The sequence below is a fragment of the Gossypium hirsutum genome, chromosome A11, assembly GCF_007990345.1.
Source record: "Gossypium hirsutum isolate 1008001.06 chromosome A11, Gossypium_hirsutum_v2.1, whole genome shotgun sequence".
NCBI lineage: Eukaryota > Viridiplantae > Streptophyta > Magnoliopsida > Malvales > Malvaceae > Gossypium > Gossypium hirsutum.
The window spans coordinates 121463226-121473121 of NC_053434.1; the positions used below are offsets into that span (position 1 = coordinate 121463226).

General features: G+C 27.7%; 1 protein-coding gene across 1 annotated transcript; it reads right to left on the minus strand.

Moving 5' to 3' along the window:
* Positions 1-211: 211 nt before the first annotated feature.
* On the minus strand, positions 212-2778 carry LOC107925771 (UPF0481 protein At3g47200). Its single transcript, XM_041080223.1, has 2 exons — positions 1885-2778; positions 212-1052 (listed from the first exon to the last, which is right to left on the minus strand). Exons 1-2 carry the CDS (start codon positions 2349-2351, stop codon positions 353-355), a joined length of 1167 nt encoding a protein of 388 aa, XP_040936157.1. The 5' UTR covers positions 2352-2778; the 3' UTR covers positions 212-352.
* Between the last annotated feature and the right edge of the window lie 7118 nt (positions 2779-9896).

Consider the following 9896-nt stretch of genomic DNA (forward strand, 5'->3'; position numbering starts at 1 on the left):
TAACTTTTTATGGTCAAATTAGATTGATTAGTTAAATCGACTGGTTCAACTTAAGGACAAAATGTAAGAGGAGACCCCTTCAAAATTTTAGAAAATTATCATTAAATCTTTCAAAATTTTGACATTTTTACTTAGAACTCTTAATTTTTAAAAAATCTTAATTAAGCCTTGTTGAAAATTTCAAAAGTTAACCATTAATTTTATCATAAATTTTGATTAAAGCTCTTAAATTTTATTTTTAAAAGAAAATTTTCATTAAAACACCAAAAATTAAATATATTGAATCGAAAATCCAGGAGTTACAAAATTATCATAAATAACAAGAGTTTACAAAAAGACTAATAAAGAGCACTTACTTTTGTTGATGCATGGCATAATAAGTCTGCAAAGCACTGAGAGTAAGTGCAGCAATGGCACCCAAAAATGCCAAAAATGTCCAAGGACTCCTAAAATAAGTATGATAACCTTGAGCTGCTTGATTAATCCACATATTCTTACAATGATTATATATTTTCTCTTTAACCCCACTGTAAATTATCGGACTAGGAACCAAATCAATGTCCATCTTATTGAATAGCTTAGCCACTTCTTCATCGCTCCCCAGTCTATTGTATAGTATACCGGCATCTTTCAGGTCTTGAACATCTTCGGCTTCATGGATCAATAAATCAAGGAAACACATATAAGAAGTGATGGTGAAATCGTTATCGAAATCCGGACACATTTCGTAAGCTATTAAGTTCATGGTTGGATAATTAACTATGATCGGCGGTAACCATAATTTTCCGAAGAAGAAGATATGGTTGAAACTGATGTCGGTTAAACAACTTGTTTTGCTTGCTTGTAACCGTATCCCGGCCCTTTTAAGCTCTTTTAAGTTACCAAAGGTGTGTGAATGGTGCCGTTTTTTTCTTGCTTCGTTGCAAAATCCTGGTTCAGTGAAAAACCACAAACTCCACCACCATGGTTTTTCTTCTTTGACAAGGAGTCTTTCTCGTAGTAGATTCAATAAGTGAATTCGCTCTCCTTTTTGCTGCTTCCACCACCATTCACTACACCAAAATCTATGTTAGTCGGGTGCCAAGCTATAATTTCTCTTTTCTTTTCTTTCTTTTTATTGAAATTGTTAATTTTTATGAAGTTAGATTTTCAAAATAGATAATCCAACTGATTAAGTTATTTATTTATAAATCTCAATTTATTTGATTTAATTAAATAAATTATTAAAAATTTCGATTCGATAACACGGTTTAATTAACTTTCTTTTACCCTGTTCATATAGATTTTTAAATCGACTGGTCTAATGACTTTCTCCAGATGTTTCAGTTAATTTTCAATTCAAACGGATTGAAACAATATTAGCTGAAATACAATTTTTATTATTGTATTAATGCAGAAATCTTACCATTTTTAAGATATTGAACTTTTCCATTTTGAAAAGTTTTATTTCTAAAAATTGTACACTCAACAGGATAAATGCAAACAGACAGGCAGGGGTCGTTCCCAAGAAATGAAAATTTACATGTTAATCCCTTTAAACATTATTAAATTATAATAAGCCCTCAAATTTAAAAAATAATTAAAAAATAATTGTTCAATTTTTTTTAAAAAAGATAAAATCATAAATTAATACATAAAAAAAATTAAAGATCAGACTATACTTGTTAATTAGGTAGGTTAGATGAAAAATCGAATAAAGTTAGAGTTGACCAATTGAATTAAAAAATGGAATCATTTTTTTTATATTTTTAATATTTTCAAAATTTTATATAATTTAACTGAATGAACTAATCAACTGGAAATGAGAGTCCATCACCCATCTAGTTATAAAAAAACATTTATAAACTCAACAAAAATGATTCTTTATTTAATTCCCTAAATTACCTGTCCTCGCCTGGGTTGATAACATTATCGTCGATGAACCTTCGGATTGCATTCATGAACTTTCCGCCATTTTCTTCCGGGTTTGTAAGCAATTCAAGAACACGAAAAGGTAATTGGTTTTCCAACAAGAACAGATCCGAGTACACAAATGTCAGCATATCGTTTTTAATAAACAATTTACCATCATCATCATCATTACCGTAACGCAAATAAACTGCTTGTAAAATTGCGCAGCCGTCAACGAAGAACATCCAAGCCAGGTCATTGTCGCTATAATTCTCTAATTCCTGTGGATCATAGCATTCCTTCAAGCCATCCAACTCTTTCTTAATGTTTCTGTACAAGGATTCCTTATCGACGCCAATTTTTTTGACGAAATGTGCTGCTAATTTGAGCTTGAGCTCCTTGGATTCAGGGAGGGTGTGATCATCGTGGTGGAGTGGGCCGATTGAGATCACTTTCGGCATGAAATACTTGTTGAAATCTTCGTTACGGCGAAGGGTTGATGGGACTTTAATGGTTTGGCAGTGAAGTTGGGTTGGCCGCCGTAGAAAGCTTTGTCTAATGACCGGAGATTCGCTACTTCGCCATCACTGAGAGGGACGTCCATATCAATGCTCACGGAATCGCTGTTGTCGATGAGAGGGACGTCCATATGTCCATATCAATGCTCACGGAATCGTTGTTGTCGATGATTGTTTGATCAGTGGAAACTGCACCGACGGCGCCGCCTCCTTCCTCCCTGGACGACCTTTTCAGGCTGACCGGTTCGAAGTAATTAACAAGGTGATTTTGAGAACTGGTTTTGGCTGATTGAGTGTTGTTGGAAAAAAGGTTGTAAAATGGCTACATGATGACAAATGTTTCTATAGGGCGAATCTAGGGAAATGTAAATTGTTATTTATGCTCATAATTTTTTTAAAAATTTTAAATTTGTACTTTAACTTCATAAAGTATGAAAATTCAATTTAATTCTTCAAAAATTATAAAAATATAGACTATAAAAAATTAAAATTTCATTCCGTCTATCTTAAAAAATTATTCTAGCTTTGCTCCTACTTACATAATAAACATATGGAAAATAATTTTGGTGTAATTCAAATTTATCCCTTATAGTCAATTTAATTTTCATTTTTTTTTAATTTAATTTTCTATCTTTTGGAAGAGTCGAATTTAACTATCAATTTAAATTAATGTTTTTTTAATGAAAATAGTGACTAAAATATTAAAATTTTAAACATGACAACTCATACGGCAATCCACATCTATATGTTTTTTATTTATTTTTTATTTTTAAATTATTTATTGACGTGACATATAAGAAAAGTATTGTTATGTTAGCATGAAGTGCACATAGATTGTCACATGAGTTGTGACACCAATATCATTAAAAAATTAATATTTTAGTTAGCATATCTGTTAAAGAAAAGCAAATTGACTCTTTTTTGAAAGATTAATGGCTAAATTTAGCTCAAATTAAAAAAAATAAAGGCCAATTTAATTTAAAAAATAAATGTCAAGGGTTAAATTTATCATTTATACAAATATAATATAATTTCAAGTACAAATATATGTCTAGATTAATCTAGAAAAAGCAGACAAACTCCACACGTGCTATACGAATATGATGAGAATGAAACATACACATAAAATAATATTATAGAACCTAAAAACTCAAAAACCTAAAACCTTCCCCTTCACCAAGAAGGTAAGACCCTATGGATAATTTTATATCTACTAACATTTCATGAATTTCATACGCTTAATAACAGTTCTTCAAATATATTCGTTTTTTTATTTTATTATTTAAATTATTTTGACTCACTTTAGTATTTAAATTATCATTATGTTACATGATTTATTTCAAATATTTAAAAAAGTTATATTAATAATTATATATTTTTATAATGAAATTTTAATTAAAAATATTAATTTTATTATTAAATTATAATTTGGTATATTTTGAGATAATGAAATTTTAAGTATTTTAATTTATTTAATCATTATTTTTAAACTCGTTTTTTGTTTTGTTAATATTACATAATCTCAACGTGTATATATATTTAAAGTTGTACTTATTTTTAACGTATGTCAAATATTTGACAACTTTATTAAAGTATGCATTTGAATATTATATATATAAAGGGATGAAGTTAGAAATTTTTTTGAGTTGAAATTAAATTGTATATTTTTACGATAGTAAAAATATAATTTTAATATTTTAATAATTTAAATTTTTATAAATTTTAAAATATTAAATTAAATTTATATTATTTTTAAATGGTGAAGTATAATTTTATCATTACTAATTTAAAATTTTATAAATTATAAAGGGGTCTAAATAATTTATTTTCATTTTAAAGGAGACCAAGATTCTACTAACTCCTGATTTCGCCTCTCTCCATATATTATATTTTATTAATCGATTATACATGTAGACATATTTGTTTTTACTAATACATTTTATTAATAAAATGGATTTTCTTTTTTTTTACTCTTAAGTTATCTTTTTTAACTCCATACAACAAAATTTTTTTGCTCACAATTTAACATATTTTCTTCATTATTTCAGCAATAATACTTTATATTTATCTATATATCAAATATCATGATTCTCTAACATTATTAAGATTAAATAAATAAAATATGTATATATATATTTATAAATAATGTTTTTTTACAAAATTTTAATTGTTTAATCTCAATAATTTTCTTTTGTAACATTAAATCATATAATATATTTAGAATATTAAAAATATATTAGATTTTTATTAATATATACAAACAATAAATTTGTGTATAGCATGAGCAAACAAATTAATTATTAAACTATAATTTGGCTCAAACCAAGTTAATCTTAACTTAAAATTAGGTTAAAGTACTTGGGATTTGGGACTTGGGAGGTCCTTATATTATAAGGATTGGATTAAATTAGTCCTATTATTAAATGGATCGATTTAGTCCTTATATTATTAAAAAGAGTCAAATAAGTCCAAACTGAAATAGAGTTAACATTTACCGTATAAAAAATATATTGGCAATTGCAATTCAATTCCAAATAGAATGTTTCATTTATATAACCATAAGAACTTTTAAAATATTCAGTCTGTTAAACTGAAATCGATTAAAATATCATATCAAATATCATGATTCTCTAACATTATTAAAATTAAACAATTAAAATATGCAAATATATAAATAATTTTTTTACAAAATTTTAATTGTTTAATATTAATAATTTTCTCTTGCAACATTGACTCATATAATATATTCAAGATATTAAAAATATATTAGTTTTTTATTAATATATACATACAATAAATCTGTGTATCGCATGGGTAAAAAATTAGTTATTAATCGATAGAGTATTAGCTCGATTAGCATTGACATTGTTGCCAATACAGGAGGATATGGGTTCGAGTGCACTGAAATATATTATCCTCCTATTTATGGGTTTGAGAGGGATTATGAGTAGTTTAGACATTGTATAAAAAAAAGGCAGATGTAATCATAACCTATAATGAGATTATTAAAAAAATAGTTATTAAACTATAATTTGGCTTAGTCCAAACTAATCCTAACTTAAAATTAGGTTAAGATACTTGGGAGGTCCTTGTATTATGAGGATTGGATCAAATTAGTCCCTGATGCGTCGTTGAAAGCACCAAAAATATCTTATTCCCTGTAAAATAGTAAAAATAACAGTAATGGGGAAGTAGGGTCGAATCCTCAGGGACCGGATTGTACGAATGCTCGTTTCTTGAAATCCTAGACAATTTCTTGGCCAAGAAAACCTGCATTCTTGAAAAATAAAAAAACAGAATTAAGAATTTCGATCTGGAAAAATAAAAACAAAATTTAAAGTGAATTGAAATTGCGAAATTAAATAAATTGTGAAAATTAAAATGAAGAATATAAAAATAAACAGAGTTTGGGAAAATAGAGAGTTTCTTATGTAGCGAGATTGTAGCCTCCGGTTGTCTCGATATGCCTTAGGTTCAATCCTTGGCTTTTAAGTAACCCTTCTCGAGCAGGATAAGCCAGTTATAGTGGAAAAGGACGCCTACGACCACCAGCCACAAGGATTTAGACTTAAAATTTGGCGGAGCTTGACTCTAACCAATAATCACTTTTTTGGGACTATCTTCTGCTAGATCATCATTTCCCAACGGCAAATACTACGCCGTTTTGTCTCTTGGATTCGCCAACTTCTGACGCAGAAAGCCAACGAAACGACTGTGCAACCTTTCAAAAACGTACGAAGCGGCTGTTCCTTGCACAAGTTGAAAAGATCACCTATTAAGGGACATGGACGGAAGCGTCAACCCCGTAATGCGGAGAAACAATGAGTACCCTGTTGAGAAGGCTAAGCTCGGATTCTAAGCCTCATGAACCTTTTTTGGGGATTTCGACAACCTTCGGCTAGATTGGTTTAGTGGCTCATGATTTTTGGGAAAGAAATAAATATAATAAAAATGACATTTTTATTAAAGAAAATATGGAGAGAACAAAAGACAGAGTTTTTGAGAAAGGGAGTGTTTACAGAAAAAAGAGATGTTCAATATGTGTCACTTCATCCCCTATTTATAGTACTAGAAAAGCTAGTTTATTTCTAATGTCTAAAAGATAAATACAAATAAATAAAGATAATTAAAGATAAATAAAGATAAATGAAACTAAATCCTAAAATTAAATCTAAATAAAAATTATTAATAATTATCCTAATATAATTGAAATTAAAATAGAGTCTGGTGCTATAAAATCTCTTCTTTTGCATTTTAGTTCTTGGGTCTTCCATGTTTGCATTTTTGGCACCACCTCCCTCTTTCTTTGCATGTTGGCCCATTATATATTCAAATTTGCACTTTTTGCCATTAAATTTACTTTTGCTTTCAATTTAGTCCCTAAAAGATAAAAGACCATATAAATAGCCCAAATTAGTAGAATCATACTCAAAATAAATATGCAATTAGCACATAAAAATATGACGTTCTAGAGTATTATCAGTCCATCTATTATTAAATAGATCAATTTAGTTCCTATACTCTTAAAAAGAATCAAATAAGTCCAAAGTGCAATAGAGTTAAAATTTATTGTATAAAAAATATCTTAATTTTTTTTTTGCAATTGTAATTTAATTCCAAACAAAAAATTTCGTTTACAGAACTATAAAAATTTTAAAAATCTTAATTATGTTAAACAATAAAGGTTATATTTATTTTAATTTATCCATTTAATAGTAAAAGACAAATCTAATCAAATCCTGTAATATAATACCTCTCAAAATACAAAGAGAATAAAGTAGACTTATGGGATGGTACATCTAATTCAACCTTTAACATGTCAAGTATAATATATATTTTTATAATACTAATGATAATTGTACTTTGCCAAGTCACTAAGTTTGGTATTTGATCTTACTGTTCTTTTTCCCTGGTAGGAGCCACTCTCATGACTTTCTCAAAGGATTTAGTTCTATTGGCTGCTCCAACACACTATTCTTTTAATGAGATAAAAATGTAATTAATTTTGTATCGATTTCAATCATATCTCCAACCAATTAATTTTATTTTCCGCCCAAGAGCAACGGGAAAGGGGCCAGGCATACAATTGGAAAAAAAAATTTTATTTTTTAAATGTATAAAAGTATAAGTTATAATAATAAAATTGTACTTTAATCTCATAAATCACAATACTTTAATTTAATAATTTAAAAATTATAAAGATATTAGTTAATATAATGATAAAATTACGTTTTAACTCCTATCAAAATTTATAACTTAATTTCAATCCCTCAAAAAAAATTCTGACTTCACCCTTATTTCCGCACTAATAAAAATTCTAATCTATCTTAATTATCCGATTGGTATATGAATGATATTTAAAAAATATATATAAATACTATTTCTTTTACGAACTTTAAACTTTAACTAAATTAAAGTAGAAACTTTAATATTTTAAGTAGAAAACAAAAAATATATATATTTTATTTAAACTTAATCAACACACATTCAGGTGTACGCTTTTATTAAACTTTAAATTTTTTAGTACAAGATTATCCGGATTCTTTAAAATAATGTTATGGATAAGTTTTTGTTTAATGTATTGGTTGGTGTTTTTTTTTCCTTTTAGATTTGATGAATGATTATTTTTGTTTGTGAAGTTTATATATGATTATTTATATAATTGATTAATATTTTTATATTTAAAATTTATTTAATTTTATTCATTTAATATTTTAAAATATTTTAAAATTTTATCGATAATTTTGAAAGGATATACAAAAACAAATCTATACTAATATGTATTAATTTCTATAGAAAAACGGTGCATCCATCAGTGCAGTACTAACTACCTTGGATAAAAAAAAATTTAATCCTTAAATTTGGCAACTTTTCTCAACATAGTCATTAAACTTTTTTTATCTACATTAGTCTTCTAACTTGACAACTTTTCTAAATTTTTCATGCATGTGATGACATCGCATTCTGATATAAATTATGTTTAACAGGTTATGTATTTATATAAATTATGATAATATGTGTATCAATATTATTTTCACAGGTAAAAGTATTATAAAAGTCTGTATTGCTAAATGTTAGATTGTATTTTATCTTATTTACTCAAAAAATAAGTAAGTTAGTTTCTCTTCATTAGATCAAACAGCAAATTGATCATTTTATTAAAAACTTAATTCTTTTCTTATTGTTAAATATTGGTTCATGTACATCAATTTGAGGTACGGTGACACGTCACGTTTCATTATTTGATTATTTCGTTAATTACACCAGTTTTTAACATTAGAAATAGATGAAAATTTTAATAGAAATGATTAAGTTACTTTTTGATCTAACATATAGGAACTAATTTACTTATTTTTTTAATATAAAGAGTAAAATACAATCCAACTCAATGTACAGGGACTTCCATGTTATTTTTATCCAATTTCACGTTATTTTATCTTTTTATTTTTTTTTTAGCATACGCCTATCATGTAAATGGTATAATGTCCAAATTGTCTGGTCTTACTTCACATGGTTGATTTCATTTGTCAATTAATGATTGTGGATTGACAACATTGACCATTCTGTGCACGGGGAGGGGACTACTCCTTTTCTGCCATTTTCACTACCCATTGCATTCATTTTCTCTGCCCTACTGCTCCTCTGCACTGCACTGTCCAATTGTATTTAAAGACAATGTATACATATAGATTCTAAATTTTCTTGGCTGGAAGCTCACTTTAAGCCAAAATCAAAACAAACTTTTGATGGTTTAATTGTTCTTTAGCCCTTGAATTTCAGGTGCTATGAGAAATGGATTACAGCCTCATCTTGTCATTATCCCAAAATCAAAACAAGCAACTCTTGGTTGAAAGTTGAAACCAAGGGCCAAGTCAAAATTGTTTTAGGATGAGTCCAAAATGAATAATGGATTTGAAGGGTGAAAACAATTTATCAGGTAATAGGATACTCGAGAAGATATGAAACGATTATGATAATTACTTGACTCACTTCACTAGTTATACTTACTGAAATTATTATTTTACCCTTGCATATTATAATAATTTATTATAAAAAACTCATATGTTTTATATTTAAATATATTATTTTTGAAGAATTATATTTAAATATAAACCAAGACCATAGATATTGATGCATTTAACATCCATAGAAGCGATGGTGATTTTTAAATTATGCACGAAGCACGACGGATAGCATATCAAAGTAAGCCAACGGTGGTGTAATAGTAGATTCTACTCCCACCATGTTCCATTGTCATCCCTAAATGTTACTGCCCCTCTAAGCCCATGGTCGAAGGGGTAGCCATACCCCAATCCACACCCTCAGTTGATGCAGTAGCAACTTCTGTCATATCATTTCTAACTTTAGTAAGCGCACAACCTGACACAAATTAGTTTCGAGTCCTCGAACTGAACTGATTGAATTGATTGAGTTAAAAAGAAACATTCGAATAAAATTTCTCACAAACTAACAAAAAAGCATCAGCAA

Excerpts from the sequence above, each read along its gene's own strand:
- LOC107925771 (XM_041080223.1), bottom strand. The coding sequence starts at position 2,351 with ATGCCGAAAGTGATCTCAATCGGCCCACTCCACCACGATGATCACACC. Across the intron at positions 1,053-1,884 it reads ATCAACCCAGGCGAGGACAG|TGAATGGTGGTGGAAGCAGC; the intron begins GTAATTTAGGGA and ends ATTTTGGTGTAG.